Here is a 21,427-nt window from a genome sequence, read left to right on the forward strand (position 1 = left end):
GATATGATGTGATATGATATAAAATGATATGAATATGTGATATCGGGCTATACAACTAATTTTTAAATAAAATAAAGTACATAAAAAATAAATAAAATTAAATAAAAAAATAAATGAAAATTAAAACAAATAAAATTAAGTAAATAAATTTAAATAAAAATTTATAATTTGCGATATTGGCAATATCCTGTCCCTAAACCCTCACATCGGATAAGGAACAACTCCTTAAAAAAACCTTTAACAGGGAGAAAAAATAGGAGGAAACCTCAGGGAGAGCAACACAGGAGGGATCTCTCTCCCAGGATGGACAATAGATGTTGTGTATTCAGAATAAAACACAGTTTTACCACCAGGGCTGCTGGTTATCTGTTCTACCAGGTACTTCATTACATTCACCTGTTGTTCCCGGTCTGAAACTTCCCCGATGGGACGCTTGAATGACCTGATGCCCTGACTGAGCACCACCGCAGCAGCAGACCCCCCCCCCCCCACCTCAGTCCACCTCTTGCTAGTGGCTGATGTCCACCATCCAGGACATGACACGTGTGTCCGCAAGGACTCGTGTTCACTAATGTGCCCATCTCCTAAACAACAGCACATTTTAAACTTGAAACTGTAACTATATAAAAATATTTCAGACAGGATAGCTACCATGCCTCGCATACTGCACTGCTGTTAGCTGAGTTAATGGACATCTTCACTGCTGAGCCAACAATGCTGCAAAACACGTCAAAAGCAATTGGAGGAATTCTGCAGAGCGATTAAATTAAACGGTTTAAAATCTTGTTGTTATTCTGCATTCCAGTGTCAAGCTGGTTTATCATCTCCGGGAAGGATGGAGGCATTCCTCCCCTTCAGAGCTTCTGATTTTTTCCTTTTTTTGTTTTTGTTTTGTTTTTTAGTTTTCATTTTGGACTTGTGTGATCCATCACTGCAGCCCAGAGATTTATCCCCTCCCCAAAGCGTCACCCTGCCAGCTCGTGTTGATTCTGTTCTACATGTCAACATCCCCACCCCGGGTCTCCAGCACTGCACAGACACACACACATCTGGAAGTTTGGTAAACACTGTCCTCTAGTGCTCACACACACACACACACACACACACACACGCACGCGCGCATGCACGCACACCCCAAAACAATGCTGTGGCTTGTTTGACCTTATTTGTGTCCATGGTGACCTTCCATTCCTTTAGAAACCACTGTATTCATAGCTTTTACGTTTTACTCTGAGAACAGGATGCTTTATATTACTGGTGTCAGATATTAGGGGGTCTTCTCACGTGATTGCTTGTGCAGACAGAATGACCTTTTGTCACTGCCATGAAATAAACACAGAGACTCGAAACGAGACAGTTCTTTCTGGAGCAGATATGGACTACTGTAATAGCTACAATTGCTCAGAGATTTCTGCAGCCGTGCCGTTATTATCACCCATCATCAAATGGCTTTTAGGGCCGACTGGTATGGTGTCCCTAATGAGGCATGTCACAATCGGAGAGCGAGTGGGAATGACGGAGAGAGGAGGGACCGTTGTTCCTCCTCCACATAAGGTGATTGTTCATTTGCTAATGTTTTTTCCTTCATAGCTGGTTTCACCTGGCGATGTCAAGTCGCCACAAGGTGACCGTCCTTGGTGCTTGGTGCTACTTGAGGCGATATCGGGCCTCGGGGTACGCTCACAACAGATTTGCAATCAGCTGGTCAATTGGCACTTGAAAGGCTGCAAGATATGGGAGATGTAAATGGGACATAATGGTTCTGTGGTAATTGTGCTCATCCCGATCAGCCTTTGATGACGATTTCTTCTCTGTGCAGTTGCACACCATCTGGGGGAATCGGTGCAAGCAGGGGACGAGCAGCCAGTGGTAGCTGAGACGCTGGTCTCTAGTTAGAATGCTGTCATTAGCTTAAGCTGGTGACACAACCCATTTGCTGTTGACTAAGAGTTGTGCGATTTAGCCTATCCCGGTAAGTGAGTGCCTTTCATTAATTTACTGTCATTATTTGTAATCCTGGTACATTCAGAGCCCTACAAATGGCTTCACACCAATTACTTTAACATGCAGGCACGGTCGTCCAGACTTGTCACACTTTTGATGACAAAATGACACCGGTCAGTCCACACGAGACGGGAGGCGGTGCTGTGTGGGGTGAAAACAGTGGATTTAAATGGCACGGTGACACCGTGTGTGCTGTTGACAGGTCGGCCAATAGTCCATCTGGATTGGTTGCACAAACAAAGCAGGTCATGCAGACCTTAGTAAACATCAGTATGCTTCAGCGAGCACCCTCTGAACAGGATGAACTGTATTTCACAAACAGACCAAACCATTCTGAGATTCTCCACCCACGTCCGCTGTTATCGACCACATGATTTTTAGAGCAAAATAGGACTTTAAGAGGACGGGTCTGTTAACCACACAAACTTATCAGACATTTTGGATTGTGGTGCCAGTTAATTTCCTACCCTGCTGCTCGATGCTGCACGGAAGATGCAGCAAACCCTCATCTGCTGCTCCCCAGCACACACCCCATGCTGCGTGACTCTCGCAGCGTTGTCACAATATTTACACGTTTCTTTATTCAGAGAAAATGCCATGATTCTACTTTAAGGTCGTGCTATAATGATGATTTCAAGAGGTTTAATCAGTAATGCCGACTTTTGCATACCTCAAAGGAAAACAATCCTGATTTTCAGCATCATCTCAAGTCAGATGTTGTCGAGACGACACTCCGTTAGCAGCCATAATACTGACCAGTCTGCTGTGTGTTTCTGAAACACCCCCAAAATTACACCTGACCCCGACATCACTGCTGGACAATCCATGAATGTGAAAATGCACTTACTGGTTTGCCGACAGGCTACGTTGTATGTGCAAATGTAAATATGCATGCTACATACATGTGTACAGCGTAGCATGCATCACACAGCAGTATCACATGGAGAGGAGAGGCAGAAAGAAAACGGCCAATGCTGCTCTGCATTTTAATCCTGGCATCTGTGGCATTTCACAAAAGTTATGGATGAGCACGAAATGGATCCTGATGACGTTCGCTTCAAGGTGACGAAGCAAAACTTGCCAAAAAAAAAACATTTTTGCTGGAAGATGCAGGACTATTTAAATACAGTATTTTGGGACACGAAAATGAATCTGGAATATACTTCTCCAAAAGGAGGGTGTGTTGAAATATTTACAAGCTAACAAAGAAATAAATCAGGACGTTTACAGATTATTTCCAAACCGCGGCTACCCCACAGATTACTGATACATCTTTGATGCTTATCTCTGTGGTCGACGCCGCAGGGAGGCTTCAGTCGCTGTGTTATTGTCACGGAAACGGTACACCTTGCTCCCATCTGGCTTATGTTGTCTTTCTGAAACACAAGATAAATATTCTTTAAAAAAAAAAAGAGGGAAAGGAAAATTAAAAATTCAATAAGAAATCTCTCTCTCTCTCTCACACACACACACAAACATGCAGGTCATTTAAAGTGGCTGGTGTAGCTCACCTGGCTTTATGCATGAGCGTTGGTGTGTAGTGTTGTGTTTCTCTCATACGGCTCAACGTCCTCGTAACAGGGGATTGGGACTGGAACAGGAATACCTTGGCGGTACACCGTATACTGATGACCACACGCATGGACGCATGCACACGCACGCACACACACACACACACACACACACACACACACACAACAATATTTCAAACTAAAAGTATATAGTGTTATTTCAGAGTACAGATGGTGGATATTCTCATTGTGAATCCTATATAGCAGAGACATCCATCCATCCATTATCCGACCCGCTTATCCTGCTCAGGGTCGCAGGGATGCTGGAGCCTATCCCAGCAGTCACTGGGCGGCAGGCGGGGAGACACCCTGGACAGACCGCCAGGCCATCACAGGGCCAACACACACACACACACACACACACACACACAAACACAGACATAGGGACAATTTATTTATTTATTCTTTATTTTTCTCCCTGATTGTATCTGGTCAATTACCCCACTCTTCTGAGCCGTACCGGTTGCTGCTCCACCCCCTCTGCCGATCCGCGGAGGGCTGCAGACTACCACATGCCTCTTCCAATACATGATACATGTGGATACAAGCCGCTCCTTTTTACCTGACAGTGAGGAGTTTTGCCAGGGGTCATAGTGCGTGGGAGGATCACACTATTCCCCCCAGTTCCCCCTCCCCCTCGAACAGGCACCCTGACTGACCAGAGGAGGTGCTAATGCAGTGATCAGGACACATACCCACATCCAGCTTCCCACTCACAGACATGGCCAATTGTGTCCGTAGGGATGCCCGACCAAGCCGGAGGTAACACGGGGATTCGAACCGGCGAGCCCCATGTTGGTAGGCAACATAATAGACCACTACACTACCCGGACCACCTAGGGACAATTTAGCATGGTCGAGTCACCTGACCTACATGTCTTTGGACTGTGGGAGGAAACCGGAGCACCCAGAGGAAACCCATGCAGACACGGGGAGAACATGCAAACCCCACACAGAGGACGACCCGGGATGACCCCCAAGGTTGGACAACCCCGGGGCTCGAACCCAGGACCTTCTTGCTGTGAGGCGACCACGCTAACCACTGCACCACCGTGCCGCCTACAGTAGAGACAATATTTCACATATGTCAGTCACCGCCTTTAACCATGAAGCCAACTGATCTTACATATCCCTTGCCCCATTATCTGTTTGCATAGAAATGTTTAATTCTTATAGACAATATATGTCAGACCTGGAAACATACTTGCAATGCTTTTCACATATTCTGTTATGTCTTGGTGTCACAGCTGGAAACACATCTACTCACATTCCCGGGACGTGAAAATGTACTCGCCAAATAAAACAGATTCTAATTCAAAATTAGATTCTTCTCCTACCTCTGGGAATTTGATTTTCATATCAATGCTGTCTGCAGAGGCAGCCACGACAGCGGTAGAGACCTCCTGCTTGGGGTTCCCGTCATGTCGCTGGTAAAACCTGAGGAAGAACGCCATGCCTGGGATGTAGCGCTCCAATCTGGTGAAGACAGAAAGCCCGAGCGTGTGTCAAAACTTCACACCGAGAGAATACTGCCATCCCACTCAGTTTTTGTAAAACACGGTGAAGTGCTTGAGTTGAAATGGAGGTCTTCCACCTAATAATCCTCCTTTCCTTACATCCTCCTTCACCCTCATCTCCTCCCCCTCCACCACATTCCCTCCAGAGCTGTACCACCTCCGCCACAGGCTCACCTTCTGCCTATATCTGCCATGTATTCTGGGATCTTGGTCCACTGCACTTTGGCCTTCAGGGTTGGTTTGGAGCCAGGCGGGTGTCTGGTGGAAGCCTTGAAGGACATCTCATAGGGCTGACATTCGGCCCCCCACCTCATGTGGGCCTGGCCCATACAGAGGTAATAGATAATGAGAGGTCATCTACATTCAAATACTATTACATATTCAAACAGCAGTGCCTGAATACACTGAAATAAATGAAATGTTGGATTTATGTAAAAACCTAATGTCAAGTGATTCTATACAACTGTGTTAAGTAAAATCTAAGCAACTTGATTTATTAATATGTCCTCAAATAATTAAAATTTACTCAAGATTTTGAAGTTAAACCAACGTTTCATTTTATGCTGAGAAGAATCCACGTGCACACACACTCGACCACACTAACAACTATCTACATGATGAGGAAACACTGCTGCTGTCCTCTTTTTTGGGGGGGGGGGGTCTATCCCCCTTTTTCTCCCCAACTGTACTTGGCCAATTATCCCACTCTTCCAAGCCGTCCCGGTCACTGCTCCACCCCCTCTGTCGATCCGGGGAGGGTTGCAGACTACCACATGCCTCCTCCGATACATGTGGAGTCGCCAGCTGCTTCTTTTCACCTGAGTGAGGAGTTTAACCAGGGGGACGTAGCGCGTGGGAGGATCACGCTATTCCCCCCAGTTCCCCCTCCCCCCCAAATAGGCATCCCGACCGACCAGAGGAGGTGCTAGTGCAGTGACCAGGACACATACCCACACCCGGTTTCCCACCCGCAGACACGGCCAATTGTGTCTGTAGGGACGCCTGACCAAGCCGGAGGTAACACGGGGATTCGAACCAGCGATCCCCGTGTTGGTAGGCAACAGAATAGACTGTTACACTACCCAGACGCCCTGCTGTCTTTCTTTTAAACTGTACATCTACCTTGGCCTCAGTGTGGACCTTATCAACAGTGGCATCCATGCACATCTTCCAGTTGGCATCTTCTGCGACCTGGGACACGATCAGCTGGACATTCGCCATGTTCATCTCGGGAGTGTAGTACACAGTGGCATCATAACCTCCGGGTTTCAAGTTGCCGCTGATGGCCAGAGCTTCCATACTGAACACAACTTCTGGTGTGGAGTCCTGGTCCTGCAGAGTGGATTACAAATCTGATGATTTGCTTGTACCAGTGGTTTTCTAGACATGACTACATTCCCACCAAAAAAAATTGTTCTGCAAAAAAGTACGAAAAGCTGTAGAGACAAATACCAGAATATTGAGGAAAAAACTCTACCTTCAGCACAATCTTTTATGTATGCTTCATGTGGAAAAGTTGGATCAATGTAGAGATTATGTGATAATAACGGACTGAAACATGACTTTTGGATTTTTTTTCTGCTGACCGTTTGAACCTTCTTTATTTTTTTTTTCTTGAAAGTCTTTGATGATGTAATGCTGAACAGGGAAGTTGTTTATTCATTTGAAAATCAACCAATGAAAAGGGGATTTATGCTCCAATCTATCCGTTATCCAAACCACTTATCCTGCTCTCAGGGTAGCGGGGATGCTGGACCCTATCCCAGTAGTCATTGGGCAGCAGGCGGGGAGACACCCTGGACAGGCCGTCAGACCATCACAGGGCTCCACCACACACACACACACACACACACACACACATATTCACACCTAGGGACAAGGTAGTACGGCCGATTCTTCTGATCTACATATCTTTGGACTGTGGGAGGAAACTGGAGCACCCGGAGGAAACCCATGCAGACATGGGGAGAACATGCAAACTCCACACAGAGGACAACCAGGCACGACCCCCAAGGTTGGACTACCCCAGGGCTCGAACCCAGGACCTTCTTGCTGTGAGGGGACCGCGCTAACCACTGCGCCACCATGCTGCCCATGGATTTATGCTCATTTCAGTTTTGTTTTTTGTTTTTGTTTTTATCTTTCCAACATTTGCCGAAAAATCACCAAACAGTTGATAGTAAATATAGCTCCAAACATTGTCTCACCCAACCATATGGTATCAAAAACCAACCAATCGTGATGCGAGATAATTTCACGTACTAAAACGCCTTTAACCTGAGAGAGTGGGGGGCTACTCAGTGAAACCAGCTGTTGGTAGTACTTCAACATATACCTCCGTTATGGAGGTGTCACGGTGGCTGTGATGGGCCCTTCTGGCACTGCTGGAGTTCGAGTCGGAGGACTGGCTGGTGGCTTCCTGAAAAGCACCCAGACTTTAACAATTAGCAAAAGCTGAACGGAGGGACGACAGAATGGAACTGAACAGGTGTCTTGGGGAAAATCCCCAGACAATCGGAGCCAAATACCTTGGAAAGGTTCCTCAGTGTCTGAATCAGTTGGAGAACACTTGCTGGATGTCTGCTTGGTCCAGTGCTGAACTCAAAGTGGATTTTGTCAACTGGTTTGACTGTGGGGACTGTTGTCAGAAGAGGAAGATGAAGGTTACTGCTGAAAGATAGTACATCTTTCTCATACGTGACATGTTAAACATGAACAGAGGAAAAAACACACGAGTTCTGAAAGAGTTGGTTTGATTATGTGGATTAATGTGTTAAGAGGACGAGGTAGGTTTTAAAATAGATGATAGAGATAGGCGTCTCGTTGGTGACACGATGATCTCCGTCAGTCAAAAGAAAACAACAGTGTAGTTAAAAACAACTGCTCTGATTGTGTGGACTGAAGATGAAAGCAGGTGGGCTAAGTCGGTGAAAAGATCCACCAATCAATCAGTCATGACTTGAAATGCACAATTTGAACATCACATTAGAGAACAAGTTAAAATCAAAACAAGTACAAACGTACAAACAGTTAATTATACACAGTTAAGAGAGAGAGAGACAGAGAGAGGGAGTGTGTGTGTGTGTGTGTGTGTGTGTGTGTGTGTGCGTGTGTGTGTCTGTCTTCTCCTGGATCTCCAGCTTGTTGTGGTGGAGAAGCTTGCATGTACCAATGATCCCAAGAGCTATGCCGTCCGGAGCTTGGCTCCTGGTAGGGTCACCCAAGGGGGGAGGTTCCAGACGAAGCGTGATCCAACAAAGACCTCAACGGCGGAACTGATGTCTCCAAGTCACAATGGCAGTGAAGGTTGATGAAGGCTGCAACAGAGGGTGGTCCCCAATTGTCTTGGTTCTCCATGCCATTGGACTCTGGCCACCCCCTGCCAGGGACCATGTGGTGGCTGCAGGTGCATCAGCCTCTCCACGTAAAAAGCTGTCTTGTGCAGGCGTCCTCAGGACAGTCATACTTGACCTCAAATGGTCGCCGATGGTGTGTATGCGTGTGTGTATGTGTGTTTAGGGGGTGTGAAGACGAGTGACACATATCTCATGCAACATTTTAAATGAGGACAGATAATTTTCTTAAGTATGTTTGCGTTCATCTACTGGTAATGCTTTTAAACGAGTAGCTGTAAATAGTGAATGGTATTTGAGTAATATGGCACTTTTAAGCTAATCATCGGCAGTCCCTCGAAGCGAGTATGACTGTCCTCTGGAGGACACTTGTGTGTGACTTTGTGTAATGTGGGGAGACTGGTGCACAAACAGCCACCACACAGTCCTTAACAGATCTAGGTCAGGATCCAGTGGCATGGAATCCAAAACGACTGGGGGCCCATTTCTGCTACAGCCTTCATCTGCCTTCCCAGCCATTGTGATGCTTCCCTAAAGTCAGCCATCATCCTCCGCCTGTTCCACCATTGAGGTCTTGGTTGGATTTCTCTTTGTTAGGAACCTCCCCCTTGACCTTACCACCATGGGTGACCCTACCTACCACCATGGGTGACCCTACCTAGGACTCTATCCTGAGAGCATAGCTCCAGATGGCATTGCTCTCGGGATCTCAGGACCATGCAAGCTTCTCCACCCTGACAAGGTGACGATCTATGGAGACAGGCTAATACAATACACTTGTGAACATTAGCAGACACTTAAAAATATCAGTAATTGTCTAATTTTATAATAAGCATTACAATCATGAAGGGTAAAGTTAGTCACAAAGTCCTAAATGGTTTAGGACAAATATTTTTTTTTGGGGGGCCCTTTTCTTCCCAATTGTACCCGGCCAATTACCTTACTCCTCTGAGCCATCCCAGTCACTGCTCCACTCCCTTTGCTGATCCGGGAGGGCTGCAGACTACCAAATGCCTCCTCCGATACATGTGGAGTCGCCAGCCGCTTCTTTTCACCTGACAGTGAGGAGTTTCACCAGAGGGACGTAGCGCGCGGGAGGATCATGCTATTCCCCCCAGTTCTCCCTCCCCGAACAGGAGCCCCAACCGACCAGAGGAGGCGCTAGTGCAGTGTTACCTCTGCAGACAAGCCGGAGGTAACACGGGGATTCGAACCGGCGATCCCCGTGTTGGTAGGCAACGGAATAGACCGCTACGCTACACCCAGGACAAATCTTTTGGTCTGGGCAGTCTATTCTGGGAAGTGTGATTTGAGAGAGGTTAAGTTTAGATAAAAAAAGGTAAGAAGACACTAGATACAACATAGCAAACCCTATAAATAAGATGGTAATTAATTTTGTAAACCATCTGCTAATGTCAACAAGTGTGCTGTAAGTGCCCCCTCACTCATTTGTCAGTCCACATTTGCAGCTTTTCATTAAAAGGCGTTGCCCTGCTGTTCACTGGGCTGAATTTATGTCAAGCACAGCTGCACATCACCGTACATTTCCAGCACATGACTAATGCATCAAATGATTTAACCGTTTCTACAATGTAAAATAATTTTTTTAAATACCTGGGACGATTGTGCATGCCATGTGGGTGTAACCCAGGAAGTAGTAGAGCGGATATTCATCGAGGTAATACATTCTCTTCAACTCAGAATCCAAACAGAGACCAACACCATAAGTGTTGCTCTCAGCACAAAGCTTGGTGGCCGGGTGCCAAATGTTTGGCATTACGCCCTGTTGGATTAGAGGAGAGCACAGAGACGTCAGCTCCTGAGTTCATTAACTGGAATTCACCTGAAAACTCAAAAGATTTCCATCGTAAAAAGTCATTATGCGTCAGTATTCTCAAAGCAATTTCCTTTTTGTTACATATCAAAACACAAATAGAAAATTTTTGCAAATGGGGGGGGGGTAATCCCACCTGTTTCAAATGTAGACATTTCTGAGGAAGAATGAGTAAAATATGCAGAAATATGGAAAAAGCTAAGCCAAATATGGCAGATCACTTCTAGCTTTATCAAGAGAAGGGCATTTGATCAATTTAGAAAAAAAAATCAATTTATTTTTTATTTATTATTTTTTAACTTTTTTTTCTCCCTTTTTCTCCCCAATTATACTTGGCCAATTACCCCACTCTTCCGAGCCGTCCCGGTCACTGCTCCACCTCCACTGCCGATCCGGGGAGGGCTGCAGACTACCACATGCCTCCTCAGATACATGTGGAGTCGCCAGCCGCTTCTTTTCACCTGACAGTGAGGAGTTTCACCAGGGGGACGTAGCACGAGGGAGGATCACGCTATTCCCCCCAGTTCCCCCTCCCCCCCGAACAGACGCTCCGACCGACCAAAGGAGGCGCCAGTGCAGTGATCAGGACACACCCACATCCGGCTTCCCACCCGCAGACATGGCCGATTGTGTCTGTAGGTACACTCGACCAAGCCAGAGGTAACACGGGCATTCGAACCGACGATCCCCATGTTGGTACGTAATGAAATAGACTGCCACGCCACCCGGATGCCCCCCCCCCAAAAAAAAAAATCACTTTATTTTGGAAAAAAGATTTCACAAGACTGACTTTTCTCTTCTCCACTTTTCTTTGGGATAAACTATATTTTAGGACTCAATACTACATCAGAAGACTAAGATAGTCATAATTTCCATGTACCTGGAATTCCTCAGATTTCACAACAGTTGGGCCCATTCGAACAACCTCGTTATTGGCGTCCATGGCGTTGGGCATCATCGGAGTCATCTTGCCCTTATCTGGCACCTCAATATTCCTGGACACTGAATAAACATTGGAGCTGTTGGATGGAAAGGGAAGAAGAATTCTTCAAGTTTAGAATACAATATTAATAACAGAAGGAAAGAAAACGATATGATTAATCTTACTGATTTATGGCAGTTTTCAAAACTAAGACAGATAAAATTACACCTGTTAAACAACGAAAGATGATATAGTAAAAGCAGAAAAATAAATCTGAAAGCAATATGGACTGGAGGGCATTTCAGAGATTTTTAGAATATTCCATCAGCCCTATTTATGTGAATAAATAACTGAGCTTCTCAACGTACTTGACTAAGATGACTTCAAACGCTTTACTGAAAGTAGGGAAGTCCACCTCAAACTTCTTCTCTCGGATGTTCACCTTTGCCGAAAACTTCCACGGGATTTCTGTGATGATTTTACTTTTCAGCTCGTTGCCACACTGGAACAGGTCTGTGTTGATGCCGTGGAAGACCCAAAAATCTTTGACGCAACTATGAAGTGCAAACAAAACAAACATTAAAAAGCTGGATTCAGGGGCGTCCGGGTATTGTAGAGGTCTATTCCGTTTCAGTAACAAGGATAACTGGACTCAGTTCCTGCACACAGAACTGTGTTAATACACGGGGGGTCCCCTTTATTTTCTCCCCAATTGTACTTGGCCAATTACCCCACTCTTCTGAGCCGTCCCGGTCGCTGCTCCATCCCCTCTGCTGATCCAGGGAGAGCTGCAGACTACCACATGCCTCCTCAGATACATGTGGAGTCGCCAGCCGTTTCATTTCACCTGACAGTGAGGAGTTTCACCAGGGGGACATAGCGTGTGGGAGGATCATGCTATTCCCCCCCAGTTCCCCCTCCGAACAGGTGCCCCGACCGACCAGAGGAGGCGCTAGTGCAGCCACCAGGACACATACCCACATCCGACTTCCCACCCGCAGACACAGCCAATTGTGTCTGTAGGGACGCCCGACCAAGTTGGAGGTAGCACGGGGATTTGAACCGGCGATCCCCATGTTGGTAGGCAACAGAATAGATCGATACGCTACCCGGATGCCCCAAAAGCCTCAAAGTTAGCTGAACACCTCAAAAAAAAGTTCATGGCCTCTTCACAGGTTCTGTTTTTTTGATAATATAATCTTGTTCCAGTGAGATATACATGCCTGAAGGTAGTTATGGTATCTATGTCTGTTTTGACTGCTAAATACATATGTGGCACCTATCCCTCGTTTATTCAGGGAAGGGCCCCGAGTTCTTTAACTCACTTAACCCAATTTACATAAAGACTACTTAAGCTATCGTCTTGTTGTCCTGTTTCTCTTTTAACTTTTTGTCTTGAGTATCTAATTATTATTAACCGCAACACACTTGACTACGCCGGACCTGTAACCATAAAGAAGGAAGCAACCACACAGTTTAAGTGTACCACTTCTGGATCAAGTCTACCAGATTCACCTTTAATTTAAAATAAACACTTCTGGCATAAATAACCAGACCTCACAATAGAGTTAGCTTTGTAATAATAATGATTACTTTTATATAGTGCTTTATCTCACTAACTATCGAACTCACTTCGACTACCACCAATGTGTAGCACCACCTGGGTGATGCACAACAGCCATTTTACCAGAATGCTCACCACGCATCAGCTTGAGGTGGAGAGGAAGGAATCACTGAGCCAATTACACAGGGGGATGATTAAATAGCCAGATGGAGACAGCCAGGTTGGGAATTTTGCCAGGACACCGGGGAATGACCACAATGAGTCAGGACCTCGGTTTAACGTCTCATCATCTCGGGCTATGCAGATAAAATTGACTTGACAGCACTGGGGCATTGGGATTATTTTTTGTTTTTTAATTCGGACTAGAGGGAAGACTGCCCCCTACTGGCCCACCAATACCACTTCCAGCAGCAACTTGGGCTTTCCCAGGAGATCTCCCATAGCTGCTTAGCTTGTCATTTGGTAGAGCCAGGGTACATGTTGGTATGGTTGCCAGCAAAGTTTTGAAAATAATAACTTCCCATTTACTTTAAGAAAATTATGAAATTCAAATTATGAAATCTGTGCAATAAACTCAAGTTCCAATGTCTCTGTCGGGGAACCAAGGTAGTGGCAGCGTATTACCACAACATATATCCATCTAGCCATCCATTATCTGAACCGCTTATCCTGCTCTCAGGGTCGCGGGGATGCTGGAGCCTATTCCAGCAGTCATTGGGCAACAAGCGGGGAGATACCCTGGACAGGCCGCCAGGCCATCACAGGGCTGGCCGACACACACACACACACACACACACACACACACACACACACACACACACACACACACTCATACCTAGGGACAATTTAGTATGGCCAATTCACCTGACCTACATGTCTTTGGACTGTGGGAGGAAACCAGAGGCCCTGGAGGAAACCCACGCGCGTAATTTTTTTTCGTACCCGTTTTCCGGGAACTCTGCCTCTGATTTGCTAGTACTCATTGAGAGAGCATTCACCTGGATTCCGGGAAGACCCGCCCCTACTCTATCTCTGATTGGCTAACCCTAACCCCATCCTAAAGAGTAATAGCCAATCAGAGGCAGAGTTCCCAGAAAACAGGTACGAAAAAAATCCTGCAACCCACGCAGATACGGGGAGAACATGCAAACTCCACACAGAGGATAACCCGGGATGACCCACCAAGCTTGGAGTACCTCAGGGGTCGAACCCAGGACCTTCTTGCTGTGAGGTGACCACGCTAACCACTGCGCCACCGTGCCGCCTACATGTTCATTACAAGCCTGTTTCATGCTATAAGCAATCATCAGCTGTCATAGAGAATTTACTTGACTAACTGGATTATTTTGCTCCTTATTTGTTGAGCACTTTCCCTACCGTTGAGTGATCCTTTTAACAAAGTTATATATAAGAAATACCCAACAAAACCATCAGTCTCCAGGGAGATTTCAGAACCCAGAAGTTCCCCAAGATGTTGGGCTAGAGGTGGCTTTAATCCTGCCTTGGCTAAAAAAAACAGAGGAAAAAGCAAATATGAAAGTCATGTCAAATTAATCAAATTATTTCCTATTTGCAAATGGTGATTCTATTTTCTAAGTCATTCCTATCCTTGAAAAGTTGAGTCCTTACCATTAACTGTGATGCCATTGAGAGTTGGGTAATACTTGCTGATCTCCAGTGGCAGACCCAGGGTGGTGGCTTGGAAATAGCGGGTCTCAAAAATGAGAAAAGCCTTGGTCTTGTGCCACGAAATACCGCTCTGGAGATTTTCAATCATCGACCAGACAGGGCTTTCTTTACCGGCAAAAGGACTGACAGCCTGTGCAGAAATCCAGTAACAGCAAAGCAGCGTGAAACAGGTTGGAAACAGCAGGTCCTTTAGTTAACTGATCAGAGTGAGTTAGGGACCCCGATCAGCATATCCAAACACTAATAGGGCTATAATTAGTTGTTGCATTCAGGAAGAAATTGTACATTTCATTTTTATTTGGGTCACATGAGCACAATTCCAATTTTGTTGTAATCATTCTTTTTTTAAATTTTTTTTTAGGATTTTTCCCCCTTTTTCTCCCCAATTGTACTTGGCCAATTACCCCAATATTCCGAGCCTTCCCGGTCACTGCTCCACCCTCTCTGTCTATCTGGGGAGGGCTGCAGCCTACCGCATGCCTCCTCCGATACAGCCGCTTCTTCTCACCTGACAGTGAGGAGTTTCACCAGGGGGATGTAGCGCGTGGGAGGATCACACTATTCCCCCCAGTTCCCCCTCCCCCCAGAACAGGTGCCCCGACTGACCGACCAGAGGAGGTGCTAGTGTAGTGACCAGGACACATACCTACTACATCTGGCTTCCCACCCACAGACATGGCCAATTGTGTCTGTAGGGACGCCCGACCAAGCAGGAGGTAACACGGGGATTCGAACTGGCGATCCACATGTTGGTAGGCAATGGAATAGTCCGCTACACCACCCGGACGCCCCTGTTATAATGATTCATTTTAACGCCCCCATTGTCCCACCTTAATGACGCTCTGAATGACGTCTTTGTTCAGGTCAGCAAAGAACCACTCTTGTCCAGAGGCACGTGAGTAGAAAGACAGGACAGGCCTGTCATTGGGCAATGTCTCCCAGTCTTGGAGCTGAAAATGTCATCAGTCAATCATTCAACCAAACTAAACATGCTGCGACTAAATGATGATACTGTAATACTGCCAAGCCCACCCAGCTAAATTGAGATTTGAACAAAAGGTTTGCTTAGTTTTTAATCAGGAGGTAGCGTTGACTCATTATCTGTCATTTGAATGATGAAAGAAACAGTAATTGTTGGTACACATTTTAAGAAACCTGATACACACTAAAATCTCAACCATGAGCTCACCTTACTTAAAACAGCCATGAAGTCACTGAAACTTAGATCTCCTTTGTATCCTGGAATACTAGACCTGAACAGTTCCTTAATTCCTTCAGCACGGATGCCTAACTTTAGGATGAAAAGGAAAAGTGAATGATAACCACATCCATCCATCCAATATCCAAACAATTTATCCTGCTCTCAGAGTCACAGGGATGCTGGAGCCTATCCCAGTAGTCATTGGGGCAGCAGGCAGGGAGACACCCTGGACAGGCCGCCAGGCAATCACAGGGCCAACACACACACACACACACACACACACACACACACACACACACACACACACACCTAGGGACAATTTAGTATGGCCAATTCACCTGACCTACATGTCTTTGGACTGTGGGAGGAAACCGGAGCACCCGGAGGAAACCCACGCAGACATGGGGAGAACATGCAAACTCCACACAGAGGACGACCCAGGATGACCCCCAAGGTTGGACTACCCCAGAGCTCAAACCCTGGTCCTTCTTGCTGTGAGACAACCGTGCTAACCACTGCACCACCGTGTCACCCATGATTACTACATGATAGAGAAAAAAACATGAACCCATCTTGTTAATGATGTGAACTTCAGCTGTACCTCCACCAGCTGCAGAACTCTACCAATGAAGTAGAATTTCCCTTTCATTGTTATCTCTGAAGGGAACATGCTTGTTGCACTTCTCAGCATGAAGGCTTCTAAGTCCGAACCAATTAGGAAGTCATCTAGAATAAAAAAAATAAAAATTCCTTAAAAAACTCCAGAGAAAAACTTACAGGCCTGGATACTCGACGGTTCATTCAAACATACCGTTGAACCAGTCCAAATGCAATTCTTTGCTGTAGTGAAGGCTGAGGCGACCAAATTTAGGAGCCAGGATTTTTACTGCTACATTGCACGCTGTTGAGCTTTGGAAATGAGCAGAAAAAAGAAGATTGTGAGGATAAACATTTTGAATGCTGTATAGTCATATTGCACATTTGTGGTGATGACATGTGTAATGAATGAAAGATGTTATTATTTTGAAGGTCCTGTCACTTGTTTAACTTGACCTACTCACGGGTGTACGTGCAGTGCATGTGACGTATACAGGAAGTTAGACGCTCATGTTATGAAGGTTGTATGTTGAACGAATGCTAGTAAAAGATACACAGTTAAGAACCTACGAAGTCGGCTCATTCTTGAATTATTCTTATGTCAGTAAGACAAGGCGTCTACGGACATTACATGGTGTCAGAATAGTCTGTGTATCTGAACACGAGCGGTCATGCCGAAGTTTAATCCGCCGAGTGAATTCAAGTTTGACTGCCCCGTTGAATGGCCGGAGTGGAAACAACGGTTTTCCGCGCTTCAGGCTCGCAACAAAGCTGGATAAAGACGACGGGGAGATTCAAGCGAGTTCACTGATTTATGCAATGGGAAGCGAGGCTGAAAAGATATTCAGCTCGTTTGACTTCGCGGCGGAGGGTGATAAAGTGGACTATGATATCGTACTGAAAAAGTTCGACGACTACTTTATTCCCCGCCGTAACATCATACATGAGAGGGCGTGCTTCTATCAACGTAGCCAGCAGCCAGGAGAAACAGCGGAGATGTACATCCGGACATTGTATGAGCTGTCTGAACACTGTGAGTTTGGGGACAAGAGGGATCAACATATCAGAGATCGTCTGGTAGTGGGCATAAAAGACAAAGTGCTCTCCCGTCAGTTCCAGCTCACAGCGGACCTTACTCTGGTGAAAGTCATTGAACAAGTGCGCCAGGCGGAGGCAATAACAAAGCAGCTCAGCCTCCAAGCTAACCAACCAGAGGCCCAGCTGGCTAACGTCAATGTTGTCCGATGGCGGGACGGACACCAAAAGAAAAAGGGTGGACAGCATCATGGTGGCAGCAGTCCTGCAACCAACAAAGTAGATGAATGCGGGAGGTGCAGCAAGACGCAGCACACTGATGAGCGGAAGTGTCCTGCAACGAACAGTAAGTGCAACAAGTGTCATAAAAAGGGACATTGGGAGCGTGTATGTCACTCTAAAGCGGTGAGAGAAGTCACTGAAGAGGTTAAACAGCTGTACTTTCTGGGAGAAGTTGGCAAAGAGAGCAGTCAGGAAGATTGGACTGTTAGTTTAACAATAAGGGATGTACCAATAATCTTTAAAATTGACACGGGGGCTGACGCTACTGTTATCAACCAAGGGACATTTAAAAAGCTGAAGCCAAACATAAAACTGGGACCTCCTGACACATGCTTCATAAGCCCAGGTGGAAACATCAGCTGCATAGGACAGTTTCAAGCCACAACCAACTACAAGCAGAAACAATACTCCTTTCCAGTGTATGTGATCAAGGGGAGAGGCAGCTGTCTGCTGAGTCGTCCAGAGGCAGTGGAGATGGGTCTAGTGAAGCGGATGAATGAGATCAGTGGAGTTTTCGGTTCAAGTGGACTGCTGAAAACAGACCCAGTGAAAATAGCTCTGGTGCAGGATGCCCAGCCATACGCGGTGCATACAGCCAGACGGATACCGCTGCCACTTGTACCACTGGTTAAGAAAGAACTGCAGCGCATGGAAAATGAGGGCATTATTGAAAAAGTGACTCAGCCCACAGAATGGTGCGCCGCTATGGTGCCGGTGCTGAAACCGAACAAGAAAGAGGTTCGCTGCTGCACTGACCTCAGGAGGCTGAATCGAGCGGTGAAACGTGAGAAATACGTGCTGCCCACTATGGAGGAAATAATGCCAAGGCTCGCAGGGTCAAAGTTCTTCACAACGTTGGATGCAGCAAGTGGGTTTTTACCAGATCCCCTTGCATGAAGACAGCAGGGGGCTCACCACTTTCATCACCCCATTTGGGAGGTATGCTTTCTGCTGCCTTCCATTTGGTATAACGAGTGCTCCAGAGATTTTCCAGAGAAAGATGGCGGAAACTCTGACCGGGCTAGAGGGCACAGAGGTGTACATGGATGACATCCTTATACATGGAGAGACTGAGGAAATCCATGACCGGCGCCTAGCAGAGGCGCTGGGGGTCATTGAAACAGCAGGTCTCAAACTGAACCAAGCGAAATGCAAGTTCAAACAGAAACAAGTCTGCTTCCTTGGTCACGTTGTCGATGAGGCAGGCATCAGACCTGACCCGGACAAAGTGACCGGAATAGAGAACTTTCCTCAGCCCCAGAACGTGACGGAACTCAAGAGGTTCCTCGGGATGGTGAACTATTTGGCAAAATACGTCCCAGAGCTGTCCACTGTAGGTCAGCCGCTTTATGGACTGCTTAAAGCAACGACAGAGTGGCTGTGGGGACCTGCACAGAACACAGCATTCCAAGACCTTAAAGCAGCACTCGCCACCGCCCCGGTACTCACCTTTTATGACGTCACTAAGGCTACGGTGGTGTCAGCAGATGCCAGCAGCTACGGGCTGGGGGGCGTTCTGCTCCAGCAGCACGGGGAACACTGGAAGCCCGTGGCCTACTGCTCCCGACGGTTGAGTGACGCAGAGACAAGGTACGCACAGATCGAGAAAGAGTGCTTAGCCAGCGTCTGGGCATGTGAAAGGTTCGAGAAGTACTTGTTTGGGCTTGACAATTTCAGACTTGTCACCGATCATAAACCACTAGTGCCTCTCATGAACAGCAAAGACTTGGAGAATGTGCCCATTAGGTGCCAGAGACTGTTAATGAGGCTGATGCGTTTCAATGCAGTGGCTGAATACGCACCAGGCAAAACGTTAACTGTGGCTGACGCACTCTCCAGAGGCCCAGAGCAGCGCTACGGAGATGGTGCTTCTCATGATGATGTTGCGGCGCACATCGATGCCATCGTGTGCCAGGTGCCTGCCACACCTCAAAGGATGCAGGAGATAAAACAGAGCACGGATGGGGATCTGCAGCTCCAGACAGTGTTGGGCTTCATCAGACACAGCTGGCCTGAGTATGTCGATAAAGTGCCGGAGACAGTCAGAGACTTTTATCAGGTGAGAGGGGAGTTATCTGCGGTAGATGGTTTAGTCATCAGAGGCAGTCGTATCGTCATTCCCACAGAGATGAGGGAGGTGATCTTAGAGAGAATACACGACGGGCACCAGGGGATAGTGAAGTGCAGAGAGAGAGCTAGCCAGTCAGTGTGGTGGCCCAAAATGACGGAGCACATTACAACAAAGATACAGCAATGTCAATTCTGCAGAGAACACAAGAACACACAGAGAAAAGAGCCTTTAATGTCAAGTGAGCTCCCATCCAGACCATGGCAGAAAGTTGGCATAGACCTGTGTGAGTACAAAAAGCAAAACTACTTGATAGTGTCTGACTATTATTCCAGGTTTTTGGAGATCCTAAATCTACCAACAACTACTAGCAGTCAGGTTGTAGCTAGGCTGAAGGCTACATTTGCACGTTTTGGTATCCCTGAAAATGTAGTTAGCGATAATGGGCCACAGCTAGTTTCAGAAGAGATGAGGAGGTTCAGTGAGAATTATGATTTCATCCATGTGACTTCAAGCCCACACTACCCCCAGAGTAATGGACAGGCAGAGAGGGCTGTTCAGATAGCCAAAAGCATATTAAGACAGGAAGACCCTCTCCTCGCCCTGTTGACATACAGAGCTACACCCTCTTCTTCCACTGGAGCCAGGCCAGCGGAATTGCTCATGGGTAGGAGAATCAGAACCACCTTACCCACATTGCAGCATAACCTGAAACCGGCCTGGCCTAAAGAGGAACTGATCAAAACCGCTGACGCCGCAGCCAAATCGAGGCAGGCTTTCTACTACAACCGCAGGAACGGCGTGCGGACACTGCGCCCACTGAACTCGGGTGACGCAGTACTCACCAAACTTGATGGACAGAAAACATGGACAATGCCAGCAGTTGTTCACAGTCAGAGCTCCACTCCCAGATCCTACATAGTGGAGACCGCTCAAGGTGAACATTACAGAAGGAACAGGCGCCACCTGTTGGCCACACCCAAAACACTCACCTTTGTCAGCAGGGATCCTGACCATGTCACTCCAGGGGAGAGTGGAAACACGGATGAGTCCCGAGCAGCAGAAAGGCCAACTTCCACACCACATGTTACTCGCTCTGGCAGAGTGAGCAAGCCAGCAATCCGGCTGGATTTGTGAGGTGTATGGACTTGTGTACTGTGGGAGATTTTTCTATTTTTTTTTGTGAAAAGGGGGGTGATATACAGGTTGGAATTAAAATATAAATATTTCAGTTGAGTTATGGACTCTTTAAAGCTTACACCCCAGGCCTGTCAGTAAAATGTTGGACACTGTAAATCAAAGATGTTTGATGTCTTTGCTCTTTCTGTTTTACAGTTGCTGAAAGAAAGAAAATGGTATTATTTTATTTGTCAAATAAAGCTACGGTTAAAGTCAGCAGTTGCTAAACTGGAGTTAAAATTGTTGGCAGTAAATGTTCAGAGAATTGTTTAGAAAATCATCTTAGAGGGGGAGATGTAATGAATGAAAGATGTTATTATTTTGAAGGTCCTGTCACTTGTTTAATTTGACCTACTCACGGGTGTACGTGCAGTGCGTGTGAAGTATACAGGAAGTTAGACGCTCATGTTATGAAGGTTGTATGTTGAATGAACGCTAGTAAAAGCTACACAGTTAAGAACCTACGAAGTCGGCTCATTCTTGAATTATTCTTATGTCAGTAAGATAAGGCGTCTACGGACATTACAACATGGCTTTTAACAATTGGTGCAGAGGATTGTAGGAGATGATAGGAAACTTTGCAGCTGAGATTCTGAGAGTCATAATCTAAG

At 46.4% G+C, this 21,427-nt stretch overlaps 1 protein-coding gene across 1 annotated transcript in view; it reads right to left on the reverse strand.

The window, feature by feature from the left end:
- Positions 1-2,984: 2,984 nt before the first annotated feature.
- The window catches only part of vtg3 (vitellogenin 3, phosvitinless), a 30,965-nt gene continuing 12,522 nt past the window's right edge, over positions 2,985-21,427 (reverse strand). Inside the window, exons 13-28 of the mRNA XM_056275933.1 lie at positions 16,467-16,564; positions 16,257-16,381; positions 15,644-15,745; positions 15,285-15,404; positions 14,395-14,584; positions 14,184-14,271; positions 11,570-11,755; positions 11,160-11,298; positions 10,060-10,228; positions 7,621-7,730; positions 7,428-7,511; positions 6,215-6,424; positions 5,267-5,412; positions 4,913-5,051; positions 3,516-3,629; positions 2,985-3,401 (exon numbers count right to left, since the gene is read on the reverse strand). Of these exons, the coding sequence (XP_056131908.1) occupies positions 3,522-3,629; positions 4,913-5,051; positions 5,267-5,412; positions 6,215-6,424; positions 7,428-7,511; positions 7,621-7,730; positions 10,060-10,228; positions 11,160-11,298; positions 11,570-11,755; positions 14,184-14,271; positions 14,395-14,584; positions 15,285-15,404; positions 15,644-15,745; positions 16,257-16,381; positions 16,467-16,564 (2,014 nt within the window). The 3' untranslated portion in view covers positions 2,985-3,401; positions 3,516-3,521. The remainder of the gene's footprint in view (positions 3,402-3,515; positions 3,630-4,912; positions 5,052-5,266; positions 5,413-6,214; positions 6,425-7,427; positions 7,512-7,620; positions 7,731-10,059; positions 10,229-11,159; positions 11,299-11,569; positions 11,756-14,183; positions 14,272-14,394; positions 14,585-15,284; positions 15,405-15,643; positions 15,746-16,256; positions 16,382-16,466; positions 16,565-21,427) is intronic.

This window comes from Lampris incognitus, chromosome 3 (genome assembly GCF_029633865.1).
Source record: "Lampris incognitus isolate fLamInc1 chromosome 3, fLamInc1.hap2, whole genome shotgun sequence".
In the NCBI taxonomy this organism is placed as follows: Eukaryota; Metazoa; Chordata; class Actinopteri; order Lampriformes; family Lampridae; genus Lampris; species Lampris incognitus.